This window comes from Engystomops pustulosus, chromosome 1 (genome assembly GCF_040894005.1).
Source record: "Engystomops pustulosus chromosome 1, aEngPut4.maternal, whole genome shotgun sequence".
Classification (NCBI taxonomy): domain Eukaryota; kingdom Metazoa; phylum Chordata; class Amphibia; order Anura; family Leptodactylidae; genus Engystomops; species Engystomops pustulosus.
The window spans coordinates 67,323,993-67,351,763 of NC_092411.1; the positions used below are offsets into that span (position 1 = coordinate 67,323,993).

General features: G+C 40.1%; 1 protein-coding gene across 2 annotated transcripts in view; it reads left to right on the forward strand.

The window, feature by feature from the left end:
• Window positions 1-27,771, forward strand: part of CUX2 (cut like homeobox 2) — a 230,498-nt gene that overhangs the window by 168,950 nt on the left and 33,777 nt on the right. For both annotated transcript variants that reach the window (XM_072142885.1, XM_072142893.1), the window contains exons 6-9: window positions 577-691; window positions 13,508-13,584; window positions 15,215-15,281; window positions 26,384-26,432. In XM_072142885.1, coding sequence (XP_071998986.1) covers window positions 577-691; window positions 13,508-13,584; window positions 15,215-15,281; window positions 26,384-26,432 — 308 coding nt within the window. The remainder of the gene's footprint in view (window positions 1-576; window positions 692-13,507; window positions 13,585-15,214; window positions 15,282-26,383; window positions 26,433-27,771) is intronic.

The following is a 27,771-nucleotide window of genomic DNA, read 5'->3' on the forward strand; positions in this document are numbered from 1 at the left end:
TTTATTGTAGACTTTGTGACAACTTGTGCCGATGTGAGATGAGTATGCCCTCCTCATTGTAATTAGGAGAAGCCATGCGCCCTGTGAGGGAAGAGGGGCAGCGCACTACACTTTATTGTAGACTTTGTGACAACTTGTGCCTATGTGACATAAGTATGCCATCCTCATTGTAATTAGGAGAAGCCATGTGCCATGTGAGGGGATATGGGCACCTCACTACACTTTATTAAAGACTTTGTGACAACTTGTGCCTATGTGAGATCAGTATGCCCTCCTCATTGTAATTAGGAGAAGCCATGCGCCCTGTGAGGGGAGAGGGGCAGCGCACTACATTTTATTGCAGACTTAATGAATGTCGGCTGAGGTTGAAAGTGCACTGTCCTCCCGTTCACGGAGCCCCTGAGCCGGTGACTCTGGGCATTCCCGCCACCAGGGGGCGGCAGTGATGCGATGGCGCTGCAGGATGCCGCCTCTCTCTGTGGCACACGCGGGACTCCCCTCCTCACATCCAGCTGTGGGCAGTAACCCTATCACTGCCGGCTCCCTACTCATGCTGCTTCATGTTTACACCCGCAGAGAGGAAAGAGGGCACCGCTCCGGCTGCTAACCCGCTGCAGAGGGAGGACGCCTGGCACGGGAAGCTCTTCTCTGTGGACACCTTCCAGCACAAGAACGAAGCAGAGAGCGAAAAGTACGTGAGTAACCTGCAGGGTCAGGGTGTAAGGTCAGGGAGGGGTTACTCAAGCACCTGTGGATCTGATGCAGAACTACAACCCCTGGTGGATGGTGGGAGTTGTAGTTGTTCTGTAGTTGCTCTGTTATAACTCTCATTATTCCTATTAGTTACCCCATGTATTAGGACCATGTCATGTCTGTCATATATGACACCAGGCTGAAGCCGCTATATACATAGTATATATTTATATATAGTCCTGCCATGTAATCCTGGGGTCCCTTCTCACTGATTGAGGGTCTTCCTGACGAGCTCATCCAGTGACAGGACCACCATGCTGGCTGTGGGAATGAGCTAGCCCTCTGTATACAGAGGTTTATATGGAGCCCAGCAGGACTAAGGAGAAGCTGCTACCGTATTACCCAGAGGTGGAGGAATTTCAAGGGATAGAAGGATAACCATCCGATGGAAATATCATCAAAATGGATTTAGTAATGAAAAGTGATCATTGATGTATAAAAGCCCAGGACACTTTCACTGGGAGATGAGTGACATGGGAAAAGTCCTGTCTGCTGGTGGATTCTTCATTGTGTTTGTGTTGTCCTATTAGTGAAGATGCTGTTATAAATCAGGCCATAATCTAAAATGGGACTTTCTATAGCAAAAATATGGTAACTTGCCTGAATCCGTACTGGCCAGTGTGGATAGCCCATGACAGAGGCATACATGCATGATATGCTATATAAACCTCTCCAAAGCCAGAAGGAGTCGTAGCTTAGTGGAATTCCATAATTAGAATCCAAAGCACATGATGTTACCGTTTTGTAGGTTTATTCACTTCATTACTATCAATATAAAGTTTGGCAGTCATTTCCTACCTGCCTCCAAAGCTATTCTGTATGCATTCAGATTTCCAGCAAAACAGACCCCTATGCTTTGAAGAGGGCATTTATACAGAATTAAAAGTCTCATCACAGAGCATTTAAAGGAAATCTACCATTTCATTTCATACATTATGAACCAAACATACCTTGAGAATGCTGTAGCTACACTGATGCAGAAACATATCTTGTTTAATCCCTTAACTGAGTGGTTTTGCTGAAAAAACAATTATAAGATTATGATCTGTCGCGTGCTCCTCTTACCCTAATTATGCACTGCTCCAGCCTTTTCCTGACCTGCATAAGACCATCCCCCTGCTGTTGTGTATGAGTCATCCAGCTCAGGTTGATTAGTCCCTTCGGGACAGTTTAGGCAGCTCCATGTATCTGGAAGTAATGTGTTTATGTATGGCAACCAGCATGCACCCAGCTTTCCCAAGGTCCTGAATTTTATAATTGTTTTTTGACCCAAACCACTCAGTTCAGGGATTAAATAAGAAACGTTTCTGCATCAGTGTCATTACAACATTCTCAAGGTATGTTTGGTTCACAATGCATAAAAATCTGTGGTAATATTCTTATATTTGTTATCCATAGCCTCCGTCCTTCTAAAACCAACTTTTAAAATTATACTAATGAGCCTGAAGGAGGTGTTTTCATAGCCTCACCATGATGCAGATTCACAGGTTTTTACATTGAGCAGATCAGGTCTCCTCTCCCCTCCCACTGCACTTCCTGCTGCTGTTTACACAGGCAGAGGAAGGAGCGAGAGACCAGGGGGTTAGGTGGGTCATGTTTTGCGTATTGTAACAGTCTGTGAATCTGCAGCTCTGAGAGGCTCTGGTACGACCTCCAAATTCATTAGCATAATTTTAAAAGTTGATTTTAGAAGGAAGGGGGCCATGGATTACAAATATAATATTACCACCGTCATAGGGCCAGGATCTATGAGTAAGTGTCCCTGGTTTATCATAATGGATTTGATGGTAGATTTCTTTAATCATTAATCCACTGGCAAGAATTACACCACCAAGAGGAAAACACCTCAAAAGCATAGTGTAGTGTGTTTTATCAATCCATTATTTATATATTAGCCATTGATGGCATCATACTACTATATGGCATGTGAAAAACTATTGTAACATAACTTTGTCATGATTTAGCTCTCTGCACAGCAAGAACACAATTGTTTACCCGTAGAGCAGCATTTACATGCTTTATTGCTGGACATTTATTCTATCCAGATTACTTCTGAGGAATGCCAGTGGGCATTGAGTAGTCCTTGGAAGAAAATATCATTTGAGCAGTCTATTTTCCCTCTATTGTTTTATAGCAGTGGTGGGTCTCGTCTGTTTATTAGCTAGAGAACTTGGTTGGCATTTAATTGATGCTTTTCTGTATTCATGGGAATTATTTACTCAGATAATGTAATTTCATACTCATTTATGGTCTAGGAATTGTAAACTTTTTATTTCTACCATGAAGTGTTAAATGACATATACCACCAGGATGAAAGATGGTATGCAAATGACCCCCCCCCCAGGTTCATTTGCATACAATCCTTCATCCTACAATCCTATTTACAGTCATGTCATGTACTTTATTAAATGTTAATTCAGAAAATACATACATTTATAATAAAAGAAATCACACTACATTGGAAAGACACACATAACATCATGTTACACAGACACAAAACCATTAATGGTGTATATATGGCTGCATATGTTAAGGTAAAACAGACTGTACACATATAAGCTAAAAGTTGGTGCCACTTACAGTTGGCTTTATTTCTATATGAAAAGTACAACAGTGTATAAAGTGCTAATATATGGAGAATAGTATGGGCATAAAAGATCAAGAAGAACCATTGCTTACACATGTTGCCTTACACCAACATCTACCACGATGTCAGATACCCCAACGTGCATCTAGGCGCACCGCATTCATCTGGGGGTGAATACTATTTAACCGGTTAAGGACCGGGCCCTTTCCTGTTTTTTCATTTCCATTTTTCACTCCGCACCTTCAAAAATCTATAACTTTTTTATTTTTACACGTAAAGAGCTCTGTGATGGCTTGTTTTCTGTGTAACAAATTGCACTTCATAGTGATGGCATTGAATATTCCATGCCAAGTACTGGGAAACAGGAAAAAAATACCAAATGCAGTGTAAATGTGGAAAAACCGCATTTTTGCCATTTTCTTGTGGGCTTGGATTTTACGGCGTTCACTGTGCGCCCCAAATGACATGTCTGCTTTATTCTTTGGGTTGGTACGATTACGGAGATACCAAATTTGTATAGGTTTTAGAATGTTTTCATACATTTACAAAAATTAAAACCTCCTGTACAAATTTTTTTTTTTTTATTTTAACATCTTCTGGCACTAATAACTTTTTTATACTTTGTTGTACGGAGCTGTGGGTGGTGTCATTTTTTACGACATTTGATATTATTTTCAATGATATCATTTTTAGGACTGTACCACCATTTTCGATTTTGGGCGCTATTTTCTGTTACAGGGTTAAACGCATTAAAAAATATATAAAATAATATATTTTGATAGATCGGGCATTTTCGGTTGCGTTGATACCTAATGTGTTTATGATTTTTACTGTTTATTTATATTTATGTCAGTTCTAGGGAAAGGGGGGTGATTTGAATTTTAGGTTTTTTTAAATTTTATTTAATTTTTTTAAACTTTTTTTATTGTTATTTTTACTATTTTTCAGACTCCCTAGGGTACTTTAACCTTAGGTTGTCTGAATGATCCTATCATATACTGCCATACTACAGTAGGGCAGTATATGGGGATTTTACTCCTCATTCATTACAATGTGCTATCAGCCTCGGGTACCCGAGGCTACCATGGAGACGGATCGCCGCTCCCCGATGACGTCACGGGAACGACGATCCTAGGCAAGATGGCGGCACCCATGCACCGCTATCTTTTTGAGGCTGCCAGCAGCTTTGCCAGCAGCGATCGCTGTAATAACACCCGCAGTCGGTGCTAGAACCGATCGCGGGTGTTACCGTTACCTGTAATATGCAGCAAAGACTTACCGGCTATGGAGATGGCTCAGCCCGTGAATAAACGGCGGGCGGTTGTGAACCAGTTAAAGTAGAGTATATTAGGCACTTAGTTGAGATTGTAAAATAATATTGTTTCTATACAGCATTGTAGCCTTTAGCTGTGCTAATTTAGGGTTAGGCAGTATTCTTTTTATTTATGTATTTACAGAGGTTCACAGACATTATATTAAGGAAAACCTACAATTTGATTTGATGCATTGTGAAGCAAATATACCTTGAGAATGCTGTAGCTGCACTGATGCAGGATCATATCTTGTTTAATCCCTGTGCTGAGTGGTTTTGCAGATAAAACTGATACAGCGTTATGATAATGAAGATCTTTCGCTTCTATGGCTGCTTCAGTGCTTTTCCTAGCACGTGAGTTATTCTCTGCAGGAGAGGATGATGTAATCCCTGGGTTGTGCCTGAAGGCAGAATAATCAATTGCTGCACCATCCCCCAGCTGCTGTGTATGAGTGATCCAGCTCAGGTTGATTAGTCATGTCTTGACTAACCTCCATTTGTAATTACAAGTTCCCGTGTATAATGTGTTTATGTAGGCAGCCAGCCTGACCCAGCTTTCCCAAGGTCCTGAATGTTATAATTGTTTTTTCAGCAAAACCACTCAGCTCAGGGATTAACCAAGATATGATCATGCACCAGTGTAGCTACAACATTCTCACAGAATGTTTGCTTCATAATGCATCAGATCAAATGGTAGGTTTCCTTTAAGACCATAGCAAATTCTAGTACAAATACAAAAACTACAGTGATCAGGGACAAGTGCATGGAGGACCTGCCCGTGTGGGCTCATAATCTATATGGGAGCATAGAGTCATGGGGTGAGTGAGCAGAGCAGTTATTATTTGTTGTAGCTGATCCTAAACAAATTGTTTTTCAGGTTACGTTTTAAGGTTTGGAAGGTGGAGAACAGTATGAGGCATTTTAGTAGAGAGTTCCAGAGTTTGGGGTGATCCAGTATTTGACTTTTGCAGTTTCACATAAAACATATGCAGTGGGGCACATTTATGAGAAACAATGCAACCTGCACGAGATTCATGAATTGTGTTGCCGTTCTGCATGAATCCGGGGCTCTCTGCACTGACAGAGTGCACCAACTTTTTTGTTGGTGCACCTTTAATATGGGTGTGCGACACCCTTCTGTCAGACTCTGCGTGATAAATGTGGAGCATGCATCCGAGTGTGCACAGAACGCCCATTTCAGTGCAGAATTTTGTGTCGCGTCGGGTATAGTGCAGCTGCGACACAAATCTCATGTCTCCGACACTAAGCGCTGGCACTCCTTAAATTTATGTGCAAGCAGTTTGCACATAAAATAACGTGCAGTGCCTGACAAAAACTGGCACAGGGTCCTTAGTAAATGTGCCCCAGTATGTCCAATATGTGCACAGCTGTCAAATTCATTCACTTTGTCTTGCATGTCTACTACCCATAGAATAAAAGAAGTGGAAAGACTAAGGGTTTATTCACACAACCGTGAAATATGGTCACTTGCGGTACATTTTATTTTACAGACAGAACATCCCACCCTAAATATTGACTTTTTTTTTTAATGGACATCAATGCAGTTAACATACTGCACTAAGATACCATAGTGTAAATTGACATGTCATGTGGCTTTTGAAGCTGCAGCATGCCAAGGTTGTAAACTACTGTTACTACTACTACCTAAAAGTTATGTAAGGTATCGTTACGTCCCAAAAGTCCAGATCTATCAAAATATGATAATGGTTATTCCCAGTGTTAAACCCTAGAACGGAAAATAGCATCCATATGTCTGAAACACTATTTTTTTTTGCCATTTTGCAATGTATAAAAAATGTAATAAAAAGTGATCAAAAAGTATAAACAGTCTCCAGAATGGTAACAAAAAAAACCCAACAGCTTCACCTCACACAGTTCTGTACATCTAAGGCTTCATTCACACGCGGTATGCCCGCCTTGCTGGAGAGGAGGAGGAGATGACCCCTCCTCTCTCCATAGGAAATAGCGGCGCATGGCCGCACACAAGGGAAAGATAGAGCATGTTCTATCTTTTCCTGTTGTGCGGCGCAGAACATGTGTGGCACTGAACTCCGCCGGGCGGCCATTGCCGTCTATGGGGACGGCAAATTTGCGGCTGCAAATACGTCTCCGCAGACGGCCGTGTCAATGAGCCCTAAGTATGAAACAGTTGTTAGTGCCAGTAGATGATGAAACAAAGACATTTTTTTTTTCGTACATAAGGTTCTAATTATTTAAGTGTACTGAAACCAATTCACCAATTTTACCACATTTGAATTTTTTTTTCCACTTCCCAGTACATGGCATGGAATATAAAATACTGTCACTTTGAAATACAATTCTTTACGCACTCACTCAGCGCTGTACATGGAAAAATAAAAAAAAGGATTAATTTTTGAAGGTGAAGAGTGAAAAATAGAAACACAAAAATAAATAAAAAACATAAAAATAAACACGAATAAACTACACACACATATAATACATACTCACATACACATAGATAGTACAAATAGCCCCACATACCATATAGTCATATAATTTCAAATACGCACATCTATCACACATTATTACTTGCACATGCAGTACATACACCCATCACACAAATATGCAGGGGCGTAACTTGAGGGGGTGCAAAGGGTGTGATCGCAACCGGGCCCAGGAGATTTAGGGGCCCATAAGGTGTCACTTTCCCATATGAGAAGACTAGTACTATAAAACATACATTATAGTCAGGGGGCCTGGCACAGACTCAATGGGGCCCTGCAGATTCAAGTTACGCCACTGCAAACATGCATTACATCTACATACATTACTGTACATACATTACTGCACATACCTACTTCACATACATTACTGCACATACATACTGACTGCACATATACACTATACGTGCCATGCATTACTGAACACATATACACTGCACGTGTTGCACATTTTCACACAAATACTTGTGGTATATATGTACAAATCATATACGCATACATGACACACTCGCACACATACTTACCTCTCTAAATGACACACTGTAAGTTGACCTGGATAGAAAGGAACATCCAGGACAGTAGTGTGGATCTACAGCGCTGGTGCTGGATTTCCTTCACTGTCTCTTCCGACCCTGCAGCTGCCTGGCTGCTGTCACATTACACAGTAGGGGGAGCTCGGGAACAGCATTACTTCCTCCATTGGGTGTCCACTGCTGCCGGGAACAGCATGGACCCAACAGGCCACTGGCAGGCGGCTCCATGGACGACCCATCATACAGGGGGCCCCCAGCTTCTACAGCTGCTCCATGTGCTGCACTTTCTTCTTGTATGGATGCAGCATATGGAAGAGCCGCAGTCCCTTCTGTACCAGGGCCTTGTAGCGGTGGCAACCTCTGCGACCACGATTGTTACACCCCTGGTGAAATATATGTGGGAGGATAAGCTGCTGTTCCCAAAAGCAGAACAGGAAAACCAGAAGTTCGAATTAAAAAATATAATCTTCATTCGGATAGAAAACCACAAGTTCTAAACTTTATAGAGATAGACCACCCACGCTCTTTGTATACACTAAGCCATGTAATAGGAGGTATTAAGTAGACTAAATAGTCTAATGATTCACCTGATTTAGCATCTGGCATCAAACACTGTGATGGACATGACTTTCTACACTTACCCATTTTGACTATTGGGCATGATTAGTGGATCTGCATTAGTTATACGTTGATGTTTTCTTACAAACTATTAGCAATCAAACTTTAAGTATGTTTTGTACATGTATTTACAATCATTTGGATATATTTATTGCTGTATAGAGGTATAAGTACTGTTTTAGGTTTGATACTAATCTGTTTTAAAGCCGACTTTAAAAGAAATTATACCTGTAACAAACATCCTGTGCAACCATAGGTTTATAAAGTAATACTAAATGAAAAGTTATTTTACATCTGATTAAATGAAACGGTCAACTACTTTTGAAGAATTTATCATCAGACAGAGAAGGAGAAGGGTTATTTGTGTGTTTTGGGGTATTGATGTTTTAAAGGAAATCTACCATGCAGATATTTCCCATGGTATATTCCCCCACCGGGCAGCAGCTCCATCCCGGTTTTCATGAATTTCTAAGGATGCTGGGACCGTGGAGTAGCCGGAGACTGCTCTTGGGGCGAAGGCTACTCCACGCCCCCAGTAGCCTCTACTAACACTCCTCTATCCACTCAAGACCATCTCCGTCACCATTTGAGCTGTGCGCACGCACAGCAGCTTCCAGTCGTCTGCCAGCGGCAGCAAGCTACTGCACTTGCGCAGAGCCCAAATGATGCCAGAGACAGGCCGGAGCGGGTAGAGGAGTGTTATTAGTGGCTACAGGGGATGTGGAATCGCCTACCCCCCCCAAGAGCTGTCTCGGGCTACTCCATGCCCCAGTAGTCTAAGAAATTAATTGGCATATTCCAGCATTAAACTCACTAATTATGCATCCCAGAGTTAGTGAAAAATGGGATGCAGCTGCTTCCCGGATGAGGAATCTACCATCGGGAATCTCTCAGAGAGTAGATTCCCATGGTAGATTTCCTTTAAGGTTTAGAAAAGCTAAAGCTATATTTTGCTTGGGCCATAAGCAATACTAGCTCCTATAAGAAGATGTAATCATTTGGGTGTTGGATGTTCGCTGTCCAGTTTAACCTCAGTTTCTGTTTCTGACTCACATGAGCAGCTATAAGAATTTGAAAACATTTTTAGTTTTTAATGTTGCTTGTTCTTTTGTTTTTAAAACAAGCTACTGTAGTGACTGGTGTCTGTATCACTTCAGTGGTCTTGTTAGATTCAGGGTGTGAAAGGCAGACTTATAACAGATAATTATCCATGATCAGTGTATCCACTCTCTACCCAAATCTTTGTTGACGCCTTTTCATAAATCATTATTTAATACTTATTCAGCTAATAACAGGTTTGTGTGCTCTCACAGGGAAACACAAACAGTCTTTAAATTAAATACCTGAAGATGATTAATGTGTAGAGATGTAAGGGGCAGACGATTGCTGAATGCTGAACAAATAAAGTAAGAGTTTATTAAAACGTGGGTAGAGAAGCGCAGGCAGATTGAGTTGTGTAACCACTTTCTTTAGTTTACAGACACTGGAATCCTGGGGGCTCTTAGTTAGAGTGAATCTTAAAGGGTAAATCTACTTTTTACAACTTCAAAGCCCTTTTAAAATTGAACAGCCAGGGATTCACGGAAAAAAATATGCAAGCGGTCATAGAGATGGAAGAAAAGTGTCTCATATAAGCCAAAACAGATACTCGGTGGCTGTTTTGGGTCTCTCTGCCCTTCCCAGTACAGAGCAGGGTACTTATTGGTTGGGGATGAGATGCATTTGATGCAGCTCTTAGTAAAAAAAAAAAATTTAAGAAGAAAAGCATACATCCAGGTGCTGTATGAAATTGTATAGTAGATTAATACTGTGTAGTAGAACTTTGCACCTCATATTAGTTGGCTTACTTAATGCCTGAAAACTAGGACAAAATTGTGTCAGGTCAGCAGTATTTTTTGGCACACTGGTTGCAAGGTCATGACCTTTTTCATAGGCCATGCCCCTTTTGATGAACTAGCCATAGGAGCGCCAGAAAACTGTGTAGAACCCTTAATAAATGTGATGCAGACAGTTTTTTGTGTGCAAATTATGACAGAATTTTGTCGTAGACAGAAGATTTACAAATCTCCCCCCAATGGGTTTTCCACCACTGATAATTGAGTTCATAAACCTATATTATCAGGGTTTCATATTGACCGGTCTTTTATCCATATGCTAAAGGAATTTTCAGATACCTGAAGGGTGATTTTTAATGTTTCACTTTCTAGTGAATTAATAGATGTTTTGCGTGGTAACAGTGGTTTTGGTTACTTTTTGGCTTTACCTTCAAAACATATTACAAAGCATTGTGATATTTGCATAACATAGGTCACAGGAGGCTATACAACTGGTAATATTGTAGAAACGTGGACTTTGTATTATTAGTAATTAGTGAATACTCTTGTCACGGGGGTAAATCACTGATTTGGGAGACTGCCAGTGTAACTTCAAATCTGCCTGTTCCCTGCATAGTTACCAGCTCATGGCATTTACAAACTGAACTGTGAGTCATAAAACATTGTATGATAAAACAATCTTAAATGAATATTTCCTGCATTTCCAAGTTTGCTAAATATCTGTGTTACCAATCTGCAATAATTCAGCTTTAGTTGGTTTTATTCCTAGATTTGTGTACAGCAAGATTTAAGAATAGACATTTCCAATGGAAGGCTTACAGGTGTGTTCTTAGCTCAGTGACAAATACAGTAATGAGTTTTCTATCTCTGCCTGACTCTTTAACTCTTTATAAGAGAGAGACCACACCTTTGGCAGATAAAGAAAATTATGCATAATTTAGTACTGTAGGGACTATTATTATATACAGCCTTGCACTGCTGGAGTCCTGGGTTCAAGTCCCATCCAGGTCAACATCTGCAAAGAGTTTGTATGTTCTCTCCATGTTTCGTGAAATTCCTCCAGGTCCCTCGGTTTCCTTCCACACTCCAAAAACATAGTGGTAGGTTGTGAGCCCCATGGGGACAGGGATTGATTTGGCAAGCTCTGTGCAGCGCGGTGTAATCTGTGTGCACTATAGATTATGGCTGAATAATAGAAGATACTATGTTACATCTGCCATAGATTTTAGTGATATCCTTGGCAGCTTGCATATGGAACTGCTCCTATGAGTTAATATTGTAGTATACTTTGTTATTAAATGCTCTCTTTAGCCATCTTTCCATTTATAGTATTTCTGTTTATTATTGAGAGAAGATTATTTCATATGGCTTATTTAGATTAAGAGAGATTGACTAAAGAAAGTACAGCATATCAAAAAGAAGCCCAGAAACTACAAAAATCAGTTATGAATCAGTCTAGTGTAGCTTGGGGAGTGTTAATCTGTATCCGTAATGAAACAATGGGTCACACACACATGGGTCACGGCGGGCACATGTCGGGGCCAGGGAGAGGAGGAGGGGGAGATCGCTGCACGGCGCCGTATTCCGAGGAAAGAACTTGTATATACGCCCCCCCATACGGCCGTGTGAATGTAGCCTTAAAAGGTGTTAAATCTGGCATTTGATCCTGTAGATTATGTGCAACTCGTTCACGTTTTTTGAGGTTCTTTTTGAAGCCATACAACAATTTAAAGACTTCACCATCTGGATACTGGTGATAAATCAGGCGGAACATAGGAAAACTCAGGCTCTGCCAACTTTGCAATAAGTGTATCTTTGGTGCTAAAAAGAAAAAAACGCAAATCCACCAATACCCCATAAAAAGTTTAAAGAACGGCAAAAAAAGAATTATTATTAAGTGAAAAGGATTATCAAATCCTACAGATGTGAAATGTATAATCATATGTTTTACATCTTTTTACATGAACTGAACCTGTCACTAGGAAGGTAATATTAGCTGGTTTCAATAGCCCATGCTATGCATGTGGTAGTTTCCATGGAGAGGGAGGCGACAGCTGCATCCTGTATATACACTCCTCCAACTCCCTCACCCCTCCCCACTTCCTGTCATGTGCATTGAGCAAGGGAACGGGGATGGTGTGGAGTAGAGGAAGGATATATGAGGAGACACAGGCACACACAGGCTGCAGCTTCCCACAGAATAGTCTATTGGAAACTGTCACCAGCTAAAAATGACATTCCTGGAGACAGGTTTGCTTTAAAGTCTACTTACCTTTCAGATGACTTACAACTAACTACATTTTGAGTAGTTCCACCCCCTCAGAAGGCTTTCTTTATAATTTTCACAGCCAGTGAAGAATAGTTGTAGTGATGTCTCTCATACACGCACTGAATAAAAAAGTACTCTGCTCCGTCACACACCATAAGGGACAAGTTAGAAAATTATGGAACAATATCTGAGATAAAATATTTAAAGGAAACCTACCACCACGGATCTCCCTGTAATACCAGGTTCTATGGTAGTTGCATCTATTAGACGTGAGGATTGCCTTTTTATAAGCAGGCCCACGACTGCGCAGACACTGCTCCGAAGCCGGAGCGACTGCGCACGCGTGGACGGCAGGCTTAGCGGACGAGGGCACACAGCTCCTTTTAGCTGCATGCCAAAGATTTCTGGTAGGAGGATCAAAGAGGCTACTGGGGCGTGGAGTAGCTGCATCGTGTAGCCTCAGCTCAGGCTACTCCACGCCTCAGTAGCCTCATTAGAAAATCTGCATATTAGGGAAATAAAAGTTTGCTATCCTCACGTCCTATAGATTCACCTACCACATGATCTACCTTTATAGGTAAGTTTCCTCTAAGAGCAATGATCTAAGTAAATCATTTTCGGTGAGATGCACAGTTCCCTTTATTCTGCAGCAGCCTCTGTTTATCTGTATCCCTACTTATTCCTCATTCAACAACTACTTCCCTTTCACTATCGAGAGATTCAAAATGCTGCATGTAATTCAATTGCACACTGAGCTGACATTAAAGATTGCAAGATGGAATTCAGCAAAAGTTTCATGATTAGAAGTTTCCAGGGGAGGGCTGGTCATAATAAGTGGAGAAAAAAAGCTATTTTAATAGTTTTGGATACTATCGTTTTATGTAAAGGTTGGTAGTGACCATTTAATGATCTACAGCAACTACTGTAAACCTGTGATGGCGTTTAAAACATTTTCTACATTGTGGGAAAGTATAGTATAAGTAACATTTGTAGCTATATATTCATTTGTTTAGGAGATTAAATTTCAATTTGGAGCTAAGAATCACATGAGCTCCTTATAACATTCTTCATTTCCTTATATTGTGCTAATGACACTTGATATATCTTTCCTCTTTAGAGGATTACAAGAAGCACAGTTTACGTTAGCTGTCAGACTTGGTGAAGCTGAGGAGAAGATCAAGGTTCTTCATTCAGGTTAGTATAAACACATAGGACCAAATAATATAGTGACTATCCTGGCTCAATGCATATGTCTATCATATGGAAATATAATGTGGGAGTAGAAGTTTGGTTTTATGAAGTCTTTACTAGGCTGATTGTATATTTATCTTATAGGATATAGAATACACTTATTATTTACACACACACATGTATTGTTAAACTGTTGGATACTTTTATACATGTGAATTTGATGTGAGTAGCGAAGATAACAGTAGTAGGGAGCATTCAGATAGTTATCAAAATCAAACATGATTAAGCAGCAACACTTACTCATAGATCCAGACACCCTGACTATTGTAATCTTCTTATATGTGTTAACCATGGGCTGCTTCCAAAATGATGCCTATGAGCCTAAAGAGCTCCTGGGTGGTGTTACCAGAGCCCCACCGTGTTGCAGATTTGCAGACTGTGTGGAAGGAGAACATCTCCTTCCCAGTGTGTCCTGAAACTTCCTATGCTGCAGTGAGATTACAAAAGGCAGAGGGAGGAGTGAATTGCAGAGGGGGAGGGGGAGACAGTGTAATAGCCTGCAAATATGCAACATGAGGGGGCTCTGGTAACACCCCCAGGAGCCATTCCGTTCCATTGGCACAAGGAAGGAAGATGAGAAGATAAGAAGATTACCACAGTTATAGTGCCTGGTTCTATGAGTGTCCCTGATTTATCATGCTTGACTGGTAGATTTCTTTTAAAAGTTTGTCTATACATAACAAAAATTACCAGGGCAGATTTCCTGTGGACCAGGCACCCAGCACCCTGACATCATACCCGTGACAGGTTCTGTGCTGGCCGTGCACACACTATGACAACAGCAGCGGCTGACATCATAGTATACGTGCAGCTAGCGTGCATGCACCTGTCGCTGCTGTAAGAAAGAAGAGGACTCACAGGGGGCATCTGAAAGGCAAGTACTGTTTTTTGTTTTTACTCAAATATAAGCAGAGTTTGGATTTTTCAGCACATTTTGTAAGACTCGGCTTATATATATAATATAATATATTCTTTACTTGTATCTTTATTTCTGTTGCTCATAGAATCTCAAGCCTTAAGATTCTTATCTTTAACATGATACCAGCAGCATGGTTCTCCCTCTGGTCATAAGTGAAGCCTCTAGAGGTCTTTTGGATGAACACTAGTCTCATCTAAGAGAAAAGAGCTGGGGTAGGGTAGAACAGAACTTGGTACATAGAGTAATGTACATAACCAGTCAGCGAGGTTTGTTCAAACTCCTTTACACAACTAGTCTACCACTGTCCAGAGATGTTAGGGGTCGATACTGCTGACAGAGTCGTTTTAATCAAGATGTGGAGAGCCTGGAGTTACTCATCTATATTTGGAGGGCTGAATCTGGAACACGTTGGCCTGCGTTCTCACAATCTTCACAAGTGGGATTGTTTGTTGAAGAGAGACTTTTTGTCCTCTTTAAAATGCACAGAGAGAATGGAGGAGACAGATGTGACAAAAGCTAAAATGAATGAGCTGTCGAATATATCCCGATGGCTCTTGAAATAGACTTTTGTTATTTGACCTGGTTATTAATCTCTTTGTGAGATGGAATAGCAGACAGTTTCACCAAATGCTTCTGTCTTACTTTGTTATGCAGCACTGAAGACAACTCAGAGGGAGCTGCTTGACCTGCGGTGTCAATATGATAAGGAGACAGCGTCTAAGTAAGTTCTGTATTGTGTATGTCTGCGAGATACAAGCGCCCTGTTTACCTTTAGCATCTCATGTTTTACAGGCAATAGTTTTGTCTTTTCAAAAGACATATTTGTCAAATAGAGGGAAGTTGGTGAGTGATTGAAGTCACCTAATTTTAGGACACTATATAGAACTGCCTTGTTTAAAAGCCATTTGGCGCACTTGCAGTTTTGCCAGCTACGGAAAAATGTAGTATTACATACCGGCTAGGGGTGATTTACTAAACCTTATCCAGCAGTTATTTGGCAGACAAGGCTCATCAAAATCAGCATTTTTAGCTGATTTCAAGCAGTTTTTGTGGAGCCCAATTTAAACCGTTTTTACCGAATTGACTGTTTTCTGGCGGCGACTGCTCCTGATTTTTAAACCAGGTTTGACTTGGTTTAAACCAGTCAACCCTGCCGGAAATTAAGGGAGAATGACGGACTGCCCTTTACGGATTTACTAAGAGGCTGGAGCCTATTAGTAAATTGTGCATGCTGTACACTAACTGGGGTGGGTGGAGGCATGAAGTGGTCGGTGGTACAACAAAGTCATTTATTTATAATGCAACTGTACTTTGTGCCAGATTTTCTTTGTTTGGAAATAATCTTAAAAAACTGGCATAAATATGCCACATGTATACATGTTACTAATACTACCAACTTTTTCCTTATCGACAAATGTTATCCTGAACTTAAAATTAATTTATACCATAAAATTTTAAAAATTATGTTTGCCACAGTATATACAACAGCACATACACAACCTATACCTATTAAAGAAAATCTACCATTTAAAAAAAAAAAAAATAGCTACACATACTTGCTTACACTCCTCTTCATCTTGATCCGGGCAGTGTTCTTTGCTAAACTTGACATGCCGGAATCACCTAGAAAAAAAATTATAATTAGGAGCCTGGAGCATGGGGATGAGATGTTCGGTTCTCCAAGCTGCTAATTATGCATGCCCCCACATCTCCCTCTCCCAGGTGATGTAATGAAGAGGGGCGTGCAGGGGAGGGGGATCCTGATCTTTCCAGGAAATAATCACTACTTTGCGAGCATAGTATAAGACAAAAGTAAAAATATCATAGTGACCATGGATCACTTCGCTCAGAAGGCAGACAGTGAGCGGGAAATTAAAATGCCCGTTAAGGAAGTGCAGCACCTCATACCAAAAGGCACTAACCCAGAGACTGGCCCATAAGCAGTGCCGGAAGGAGCCAGCAGCATAAGCAGGAATCACCCGACACACTCCCATACAGTGGAGTCTCACAGGCATGTAATAAATGCGGTATAGAAATTTGGATAGGATCAGGAGGTCCCTCACGCTCACCACTTGGAGAAGGATAGTTTGACTTCCCGTCTACTTTATAAGTTCTTAAAAGGTTATTGCAGCATTTGGAGGAGACATATCAAAGAATGCTACAGGGTCATTGTTTACACACAGTAACACCCTGGACAGATTTGTATATTTTATTGCACTGTTGCTCCTCATGATCTAATCATCAACAGAATAAAAGTAGAATAGAATTTTAGGAAAAGCCCTTGCCCACCTGAGTGAAGTTGCCCCCCCCCCCCACCTTGTTCAAATCAAACAAAATTGGTGTCAAATGTTTGTGCTACGTTTGTACTGGTTTGTGCAGCAGAAATTTTCGTTTGTGCCGCTATCGTTTTTAAGATTTTAATGAAAGTTTCCAGAGGTCATCAGAGGTAAACCAGCCCCCCCCCCCCCACGTTGCCCAAATCAAACAAAACTGAGACCGAACAATTCTGCTACGTATGTGCTGGTTTGTGCTGCTCAAATTTTGTTTGTGCTGCTTTTGTTTTGAATATATGAACAAAAAATTAAAGTTCAAAAGTTCAGCCAGCCCCCCACATTAACCGAATCAAACAAAACTGGTGTCAAACGTTAGTGCTACGTTTGTGCTGGTTTGTGCAGCAAAAATTTTCGTTTGTGCCGCTATCATTTTTAATATATTCATACTTTTTTGCAGAGGTCATCAGAGTTCATTTCTTCCAAAGTACAATGTGTTTGCTAGCTCCTCCTGGTGATCAAACCAGGGAAGTGTCACTAGGTTTGTTTTTTACCAGTTCATCCTAAACACCTCAAACACCTGAACATACCTTAAAAATTATAGCGCCACAAACATAAATTTTTGCTGCACAAACCAGCACAAACGTAGCACTAACGTTTGACACCAGTTTTGTTTGATTCGGTTAATGTGGGGGGGCTGCTTGAACTTTTTAACTTTAATTTTTTGTTCATATATTCAAAACAAAAGCAGCACAAACAAAATTTGCGCAGCACAAACATAGCAGAATTGTTCGGCACCAGTTTTGTTTGATTTGGGCAATGTGGGGGGGCTGGTTGACCTCTGATGACCTCTGGAAACTTTCATTAACATCTCGAAAACGATGGCGGCACAAACAAAAATTTCTGCTGCACAAACCAGCACAAACGTTGATTCCAATTTTGTTTGATTAGAACAAGGTGGGGGGGCCAACTTCACTCAGGTCCCTTGCCCCATGGGTTGCAGAGTGTTTTCCTGACTGCTGAAGACTATGGGGTACATTTACTAAGGGTTTTGCACCAGTTTTCTGGTGGACTTTGTGCCTTCTTTCTAGTGCAAACTGCGTGCACAGGTATTTAAGAAGTGTCTGCACCACAAATGTGCCACATGCAACCCTTTTTTGGCACAGCTGCACTAGGCATCATGTGACACAAATTAGGGGACGTTCCGGTGCTCAGTCGGACCGTGCGCCTGATTTAACATGCAAGTCCAACAGGAGTGTGTTGCACGCCCCCTGGTTAAAGATAGATCAGAAAAAAAGTGGTGCACTCTTTCGAGCCAGTTCAAGAAGCGCCAGATTCATATGCGCCAGAAATCGTGGCTTCCTCTGCACACTACACAGACAAGCCACACTTACTGCAGTTTGAACCATTCTTAGTAAAAGTGCCCCTATGTCTCAACTCTCATGAACTGAATGTGCTTCACAAATTTAAACTACAGCTTATAACCTAGGCATCAAGCCAAAAACATAACATTTTGAAGGATTATCTTGGAAAGTTCACCAACTTTGCATCAAACTCTGTACAAGTGAATATTTGAACATTTTGTAACATATTATGGGAAAAATTACAGATGCCCCCTAGTTTTTAAAAAGAAAAAATAAATAAATTGTGTTTTGAAATCCAACAGTTGAGGCGAGGAGATTTGCCTACATTGCTTTTAACATTTATGTTTACAGAAAGCTATTTTAAACATGTTAACAACGTTTACACTTTGTGTTTCAGTTGCATTTTTTAAACACAACTCAAACTAAAAGGGGAGGGCAGATAACTAGGAGTGCAGGTCCCCAACCCCGTTTTTCAGTGGGAAAATAAAACGGACGTATGTTCTGTATTTCACACAATGAACGCTATACATGAACATCATCTAAAAGTGAGCCAAAAGTAAACAGGTCTGATGCGTCTCTCAATGCATTCAGATTCTGAGAAATTCAATGGCTTGTTTCTCTTTTATTTATAATTGCTGCTTTTTTTTATTATAGTTTAGAATTTAGAAACATTTTAATGTACTATATTTATATTAAATTTCAGCTTCTAACACTGCATCTAAGTTGCACTTTTGCAGTGACGCCTGATCAGCTTTGCAATAATCTTATTCTGAATTACCTCTGGATTCTAATAATCATTGTGAACCGTAATGTTCTACAAAATCAACTGAAAGCGTTCATCTGCGCTTCGCCTTTCATTGTACACGGAGAATAAATTGCACTGATGTTAATCACACTCTCAATTTCAAGTGTAAAATGTTAACAATGAGATAAGTGGACAGTACTCGCTTCCAAAAACAATCCCTGGGCTTTGAAGTAGGGAATCCTATAAGATCACACTGTGAGGAGGCGTTGGCTTCTCTCCCAGTCTCCGTGTTCTGAAACCTGGCAGCTGGTTGTATCTGAAAGAAATTCTGACATGGCAAATGATTCAGCTATTTCCATCATGAGAAGTCAGTTCAAGGGTCAACTGGATCTACTTTGGCCCTAATAACATTTTACAGTATGCTTCTCAGTACTATTACATATTATATGCAGTTTTCTTCTGTGTTATCATTTCCCCCACTCAGACATATATATAGGTAGCCCCGGGTTATATACAGGATAGGTTCTGTAGTTTTGTTCTTAAGTTGAATTTTTAAGTTGCAACTGTATATTTTATAATTCTAACCCCAGCCAAGTAATTTTTGGGTCTCTGACAATTGGATTTTAAAACTTTTGGGTTGTCATAAGAAACAGGATTAACAATAAATCTTTTTTTTTTTAGTCAAATATTTTTTATTAGCAATTTTTACAAGAAAAAGACATCAACCCCTCCCTATATTTAACAAACCCCCTCATAAACCACCCCCTTCCCCGGGCAAATGGTTTCTCGATCGCCAACCTTAAATTGTGTTGTTGACCTCCAAACCTGTTGGAGGATCATGCTGGATAGGAGAACTGTTTTTTTAAGCAGGAATTTAACCTAGGAAGCCACCCAAGACTGCATAATAGTTGCAATGAGGTTCGCTGACGTCAGGCCAGGAGTCAAAAGAAAAAGTGCACCATTGTTTTTTAGGATTAACAATAAATCTTAATTGCAGATATGTAATATATATATATATATATGTAGGGCTGATGTATGATGTGTAAGATATAGATATACATAAGGGCAGATGTATCATTAGGCGGGGATGTTTGGTGTATTGTGCCACTATAGTGATCTGTTTGTTTGATAAATGTGGTTTTATTTTGCCATTTTCCTATCTGTATTATATTAGTGAGGTCCTTTAATGAATGTATGCTATCCATGCCCTCCACAGAGTGCACTAAAATACTACTATCAAGAACAAGACGCTTCATTCACACACACGTGTAACACTGTTAACTATATAATCTATCGTCATAGCCAGTTGTATACCCACAAGTCTATACAAGAGCATCTAATTATTAATTCATCCAGGCATTATTGTAAGATGCTATTTTATCTACCTACCTTGGCAGAGTTTTTACAAGATCAAGGTTATGACACTATCTGTGACACTTATATATCACTAATATACACTATGGTGTACACTTTAGATTTCCGGCCAGCATATGGGAACATCTATGTATATAAATGTGGCACCCTTAGAACCAGCATTTTTCTCTCTTCATACTCCTCTTCCTTCTAAAAATCCACTTTAAAAATTATCCTTATGAGCCAAAAGGGCTCTGGGGGACATTACCCCTCCGCTGTGAAATTACAGCAGACATATGGAGGGAGGAAGTGCAGAGGTAGCAGGTGAAGGGGGAGACATACTCTTGTACAGTGTAACAGCCTGTGAACTACAGCACGCAGGGTCTCTGGTAACGTACCTCAGAGCAAGTCAGACTCATTAGCATAATTTTAAAAGTTGATTTTAGAAGGAAGAATGCCATGGATAACACATGTAAGAAGATCACCACAGTCACAGTATAAGTGTCACTGGTTTATCATGATTGATTTTGATGGTAGATTTCCTTTAAGGCCCCTCACATCTTTTTTTTTCCACTCTTCCTTGCTGTTGAAGAAGAAGATCCCATCTAGAGCTCCCAGAGAGTGCAGGAGGATATTTTCCCCGCACTGACAGCTGTAGACCTAAGTGGGCCGATCTCAGAAACTATGCTGCTGCACAGCCTAGTGTGAACACTGGTCTTTACTCAAATGGCTTTTTATTTTTTAGTGGCTAAAACAAACTACTCTCTGCTGTGTGCTACTGTGGCAAATGTAATGGCGCTATGGTGATTCGGATTTAGCTGTTGAATCACTTGCTTAGACGTGGCCTGACTCTAGTCTGGTAAACAAAAACTTGTGCTGACATCAGCCGGCTTCCATTCTGATATATCACCATGCCTGCTAATGATCCCGTCAGTTTGCATTAGATAATTGTCAGATTCTGGAACCATACGTATTGCATCGCTGAGCTGATTACCTAATTTTGCTGGCAGCCTCTTGGACTGCAAGGTCACATAACTGTTCCTTATTTTTGATGATACAGAGACAATATCAGTAGTTTTGTGAAAGTATCAGCTTTTATGGCCAGCCTCTCACATTTAAAATAGCTGACAAAGAGTAAGGATTCGGTATTTGCAACTACAGAAAATTAAGTAATTGAAATAGCTCAGGGACTAAATTAACTTGGCAATAATGTAAAAACCCACATGTCATTACAGTCATAACTTTACAGTTTCTTTTTCCATATAGCTACCTGCATTGTGACTTGTTTTTATATGGAACCAATGGTAGCGATAACAAATTAATAAGGTTTTTAAAGGTTTGCACAATTAAAACAAATATTAAATTAATTGTTCCATAACTTTTAAAAAATATATTTGTTAATTGAGTTGTGTGAGTGCTTGTTTATTGTGTAAAACATTTGTGATTGTTTTAACACATAGAGGTACATTTACTGGCAACGGACCAAACTGCACTAAATGCAGTTTTCTTGTGTAGTGTGCAGGGTGCCAAATTCAGGATTTTTGGCACAGGTTAAACATGAATCTGGCACCCCCTGCACAGATACCGAAGAGTGCATCACCTTTTTAGTGCACCCTTAACATGGGTGTGCAACACAATTCTTAAATATGGCGCACGGTCCAACTAAGCACCAGAACGCTCAAGCTATACAATGAGTGAGAGCCCAGGCTTTCCACGTGGCTGAGTGAAGAAGGGAGGGGATTGAGCGCTCCAGGCCCCTCTCCATTGAAAGACGAGCAGCCGTGCCACAAAGATCAAGCCCTATATTTTGCCCCCTGAGGAAGCTACCACGAGGTAGCGATACGCGTGGGGCATCTATCCCCAGCACCCCGCTCTCATTGCCTGAGCATTTAGGTATACAATTTTCTTATTTGTACATGGTTTTGTGCTGATACTTGAATTGTGTGTCCGTCCATTATTGTGTTTCACCTCTTTTTTTTGTTGTTACTTTGCATCTGTATAGACTTGTCAAAAGATTTGATTAGCTCACCATTTATAATATTTATTTCTGTACATGGTTGTATACTATATTGTGGCCAGTAGGGGAAGCTGGAGTTCTGGGAATAGTGCACATTATCATGTGTTCAGCACTTTCCCAAGGATGTCATTCATTTGTGACTTCGTTCACAATTTTTAAAGGTTTTTAAGCATGTTTTGTGGTGTATTTTTCTATTAATAAAGATAGTATTTGCTTGATCTATTTTTCATGCCTCTGTTCTTTTTGTGGCCCTATATTTTTTGGCACAGCCGTCTGGCCAAATTACGGTTCAGTCATAAATATGGTCAATAAAATAGATGATGTATTTTCCATTGAAAACAAAGGGGCCATGTGCTACCTGTGAATAAAACGTTACGGTATGGCTAGCACATTGCAAGGAAATACAGTCATGTGCATGTGCCCTTAGTAAGCATGTTTAATACTGTCTTACTTTTGGCTCTCATTGACACAGGATATAAGCCATGTTCAGCCTTGTACCACCTATCATTGTTTGGCAAGAGCCGCTATTTGGGCTGTAGAGTGCAATACTGTACATATAGACACACCAAATAAAATGCCTGTTTACTGTATTCCTGCTAGGGCATGAGCAGGGCACTACTAACCCTGTAAGCCTGACTATTGCTGAGCAGTTATCACTCCCACTTCCTAAAGAGTTGGTAACACTGTGCCCTTGTATGCCCCTAACACACAGACACAGCTGCTGCTTTGGGCAGACTGAACCAAATGAATTATATTAAAATAACGTCTTGACTTCATTAAATGTACATTTGCTGGTTGTTATTTTAATTGGTGTGGTGCCATCCATTTTTATGAGTTTGGATCATCCTCTGCACCCCTTTGGCTATACCCATTACTGTACACTGCCAAATCTCCCAGCTGTTGGTGCATTGTGCCAGTCTTACTAACACACGGCAACACATTTCCTCTTTATATTATGCAACACTGGGAGAACTCTTAATCTTATTACACCAAAGCAGATGTTCTTTGATAATTTGATAGACCTCCCTTACCTTGATGTGTTGTAAATAATTTTCTCTTTAATGGTGAATGAGAGAAATTTGTGTTCACGATATGATCCCTAATCTAAGCCGTCACAATTTAACTTCTGGCTGCCAAGGTGTACAGTATAATTGTCTATTACTCTCCCGATATAAGAAATGTGAGCAAAACTCATTTCATGACTGGGTTTAATTATATTCTCATTCCTAGAAATCTTCTATTTGATCTATTTCTTTATTACAAGTTTGTCATGTTAATCGTTCATCACAGATTTAAAAAAAATCTAACATAAAAATCAAGCACGATAAACCAGGGACACTTGCTCATAGAAATAGGCACAGTGACTGTGGTAATCTTTTTATATTTATTACCTATCGCCTTCTACTTTTATAATTATGCTAATGAGCCAGAAGGGCACTTGCTGTTACCAGAGCCTGTGCTGTAGTTTCACAGGTTGTTACACTGCTTGCCCATGTGCCCACAGCACTTCCCCCTCCCCCTGCTTAAAAAATCCTTCTAAAATCAACTTTTAAAATTATGCTTATGAGCCCATTTGTGCTGCAGCTTCACTGGCTGTTACAGTGCACAGGAGCACTTCCCCCTCCCACTGTGTGATGAAACTTCCTTTGCCGCAGTGAGATTAAAATAGATGGACAGAAGTGCCAAGGGGCGGGGGGGGGGGGGGCAGGTATTCTGTTAACACCCCCAGAACCCTTCAGGCTCATTAGCTTTTGGAGGCCATGGATAACAGATATAAGAAGATTACCACAGTCACGGTGCCTGGATCTATGAGTTAGTGCTCCTGGTTTATCATGCTGGAATTTGATGGTAGATCTCCTTATTGGACGGTAGATTTGTTGCAGACACCTTGGTAACAGAAGTCTGTTTTATGCATCAGAATTTAGTTACCAAACACCTCTGACTACAGCACAAGTTGTAGCTTATGAGCTCCAGAGACTCATTGCATGGCCTGAGATCCATGAGATGGATATAAAACACAATGACGCTCTAAGCTCTGCTAACTCATCTATATCCCACACAGAGTTAGCTTTGCTATTCCTCCCTTTTGGATAAAGACCTTATCCTGCCTGTAGCTTGTAGAGTAAGTCTCTGCACACCGCTGCTTGCCGGCAAGAAGTGCCGGTGTCTGAGCTGGTCTTCGGAAGATTCACGGTCGTATCTAGGGACAACCAAAATTGTAAACACCAGGACTTATAGAGACAAGTTGGAATTATATTTGTGAAATGTTTTATAGTGTAGAATGTGTTATTTTGTTATCCTGAGTATAATTAAAAATCTTGCCATCCTGGAATACCCATTTAAAACGATGGCTAATATAAACAAAGATTCTTTGGCCCAGCACTACATATTGTTCTGAGGGCCACCCTCAAGTCATACATAGTTGATATTAGTTCATCTTTAAACCTTTGCAAAATCATATACAAATGGTATCGCTAGGATAAAATAAAGAAGAGAAAAGTTATCTAGTCCAGGAAAAGTCAGCAGCACCTACTAATGGTCTGTCCAACTTTGAATACACAATAATAGAATGGACAGGTTTGTCAATAAGGAGATGATCCTTATGCTTTTCATTACCTGTTGAAGTTATTTAATGAATATTATCATTCCCCAGCCAAAATGTATTTAGCAGACTTCCAAACCTTTTCCTATATTCATCCCAAATGCGGAAGAAGTCCACTGACCTGTTCCGAGGTCTCTGTATGACCTAGAGTAGAAGAAAAGACTGGGTGTAGACCATTCCTTTCTGTAGGATGGATGCATAATACTCTGTATATGTAGATAATTACAATCTTTTATCAGTGTTTATATCACACAGGACCTTAGAGGGCTGGCTGCATCTGGGGTTTTGTGTTTAAAAAGGTCTCTTGTTTAGAAACTTAATATTTAAAACCCTTTAGTGATTGTCAGATTAATAGAGGTCCAGGGTTCACCTATTAGGCAGAGCAGAATGAAAGGCCACAGCGTAAAAAAAATGAAATTTTATGGAAAATGGCACAACTCCAACTCAATCTGATGTAGTTTAGTCAGTAAAGTGACATTTATGGCTAACTCTGCCCAAACAAGAGTCCAGATTTAGAAATCTAACCTTGCATATGGTGACTCACCGACAGCCCTCCCTCCTTTTTATTTAATAAATATATAATGAATATAATTGCACTATAGACATAAAGATTATTCTTATTATCAATGAATGCAAGCTGAGATCTTTAAAAATGTAGGAAAGGATACATTTGTGCCCTTGATTTCACATCAGAGTTGTAAGGCAGTTTAAAATAGTTTTACAAATTGTACAATAAAAAGGGGAATGACCTTGGTAAAAGAGATTAGCTTTATAGCAAAATGGATGTGAGACAAAATTTATGCAGACTTTTATTTTTTGGTGTAAACTAATCCAACTAACGAGAGGTGCAGAGTTAGACCAGACTATGCCAGATTTCAGCGTTAGACACTGTTTTAATCTGGTTCAACTAAGACTATCTAGTCAAAATTTTTGACACTTTTGGTATATCTTCCCCATTGTCCATATTTAATTTGTAGAAATTTTTACTGGTGTTTTTAAGTATTAATGCTTGGAATTTTGAAAACCACTATCACAGAAATTGTAGAGAAAATACAAAAAATGAAATGTAAAGCAACAGTATTTTTGAAAAGTGCAACAAAATACTATGTATGCTTCCAGCTTTTTCCCTTACAATATTTTTCACCCAAAAAAATGGAAACAATCTCATAGTGTTGTTTAGCAAAATAATTTTCACAGAAATACATTGCCTGCCCTTTTAAAGGGCCTTTCCCACGAAAGAAAATTCTCACATTTCAATCCCCTAGTGATGTTAACACAATAAAGAACATTTTAACCTCTTACTTTACAATTAACAATGAATTAGAGAATGTTTTATTTTAATTTACTGAGTACATGTAAGAAACTTGTCTTTGTGGGAATACCCCTTTAAAGCTTATGGTGTATTGTATAAAATATTTAAAATAGATTTCTGGACATACTTATAATTCTTGTGAAAATTCCCTTTTCCTTAGGGCAGATGAAGTGGGTATGATAATGACCAATCTTGAAAAAGCTCACAGGGTAAGTACTGTACTAATAATCTTTTTACAGCTTTTTCTGCATGATGCAGGATTTTCCTCCTGTTTGTATTTGTCAGTGTTATATAAAGAGTTGTACAAAGTTGTTACAAACTCTCTCCATTAAAAGTTTGGGGTAGAAAGCAACACCTCTGGATAGTACTAAAGGGGTTCTCCAGTGACATACAAAGTAGCCCCTATGCTGTGGATAATTTGCTGATGGGACCCCCACAGATCATGAGAACAGGGGTTCGATGTACTCCCGTTGTACCTCAAAATAAATGGAGCAGTCGGCGCATGTGCGAGGTGCTGCTCTCTTCATATCTTGGTACGTCATGGGTGCAAAGGACCCCCTACTTGTGCTCAGTTTTGGTCCCATAACTGAGACTCCCACGGTTCAGCAAGTTAACCCCTATCCTGTAGATATGTGCCAACTTGTATGTCACGGGAGAACCCCTTTAATTCTGTGCTTGATTTATCAGACTTATTTATAAATTTAGTGCATTAGTGCAGTCTCCAGAAAAACTAACTTTAAAAAAGTCCCCCTATAAGACTATTCCAGGCTGCTAGGACACACTTTAAATGGTAACCTTCTGTTATGAACCCCCACTTTTGATTCCAGTTAAGGGGTGCACTTAGTTTACTAAATGTGTAGGGGGTTGTATAGTCAAATTATTTCTAATATACTTATTAAACATTTTTTAACCCTATTGGTAAAAAATGTACGTAAAGTCTAAGCCAGTGATGGTGAACCTTTTAGCGTCCGAGTGCCCAAAAAGACACCCCAAACCCCTCTTATTTATTGAGAGGTGCCAACCATAAATTAAAGAAGTACTGCTCCCTGTTCTTCAACAATCATATTGGCCTCCTGAGGACAGCAACACAGTAGAAAGATGAAAATTTGTATCATTTTAGCTTCTTTCCAGTGTCCCTCTGTAGACCTGTAGGGGCCAGCAAGAGGTCCGCCAAAGATAATTCGGCCATGTCTATTCATTTTCCCTCTTCCTACAGTCCCAAGTAGCTAAGTAAGTATCAAAATATGACTGAAAGCAGCATCTTTTAAGTTGCTTTGAGTCCTGTCTGGTGTGCTGGGGCGATGGTCCAGGTGCCCACAGAAAGGGCTTTGAGTGTCACCTCTGGCACCCGTGCCATAGGTTCGCCACCACTGGTCTAAGCAATACTCTAAAGCTTAATGCATGTAAACCTATAAATGAGGTAGGTCTCAAGCAGGGAATTTGCTAATATACAAAGACTGGTCCCACTTTAAATCCAGGCAATAATAGAACCTTCACTATAATTTATGATGTAGCTTCACCACACAGTAACCAGGCCCGATAGCATAT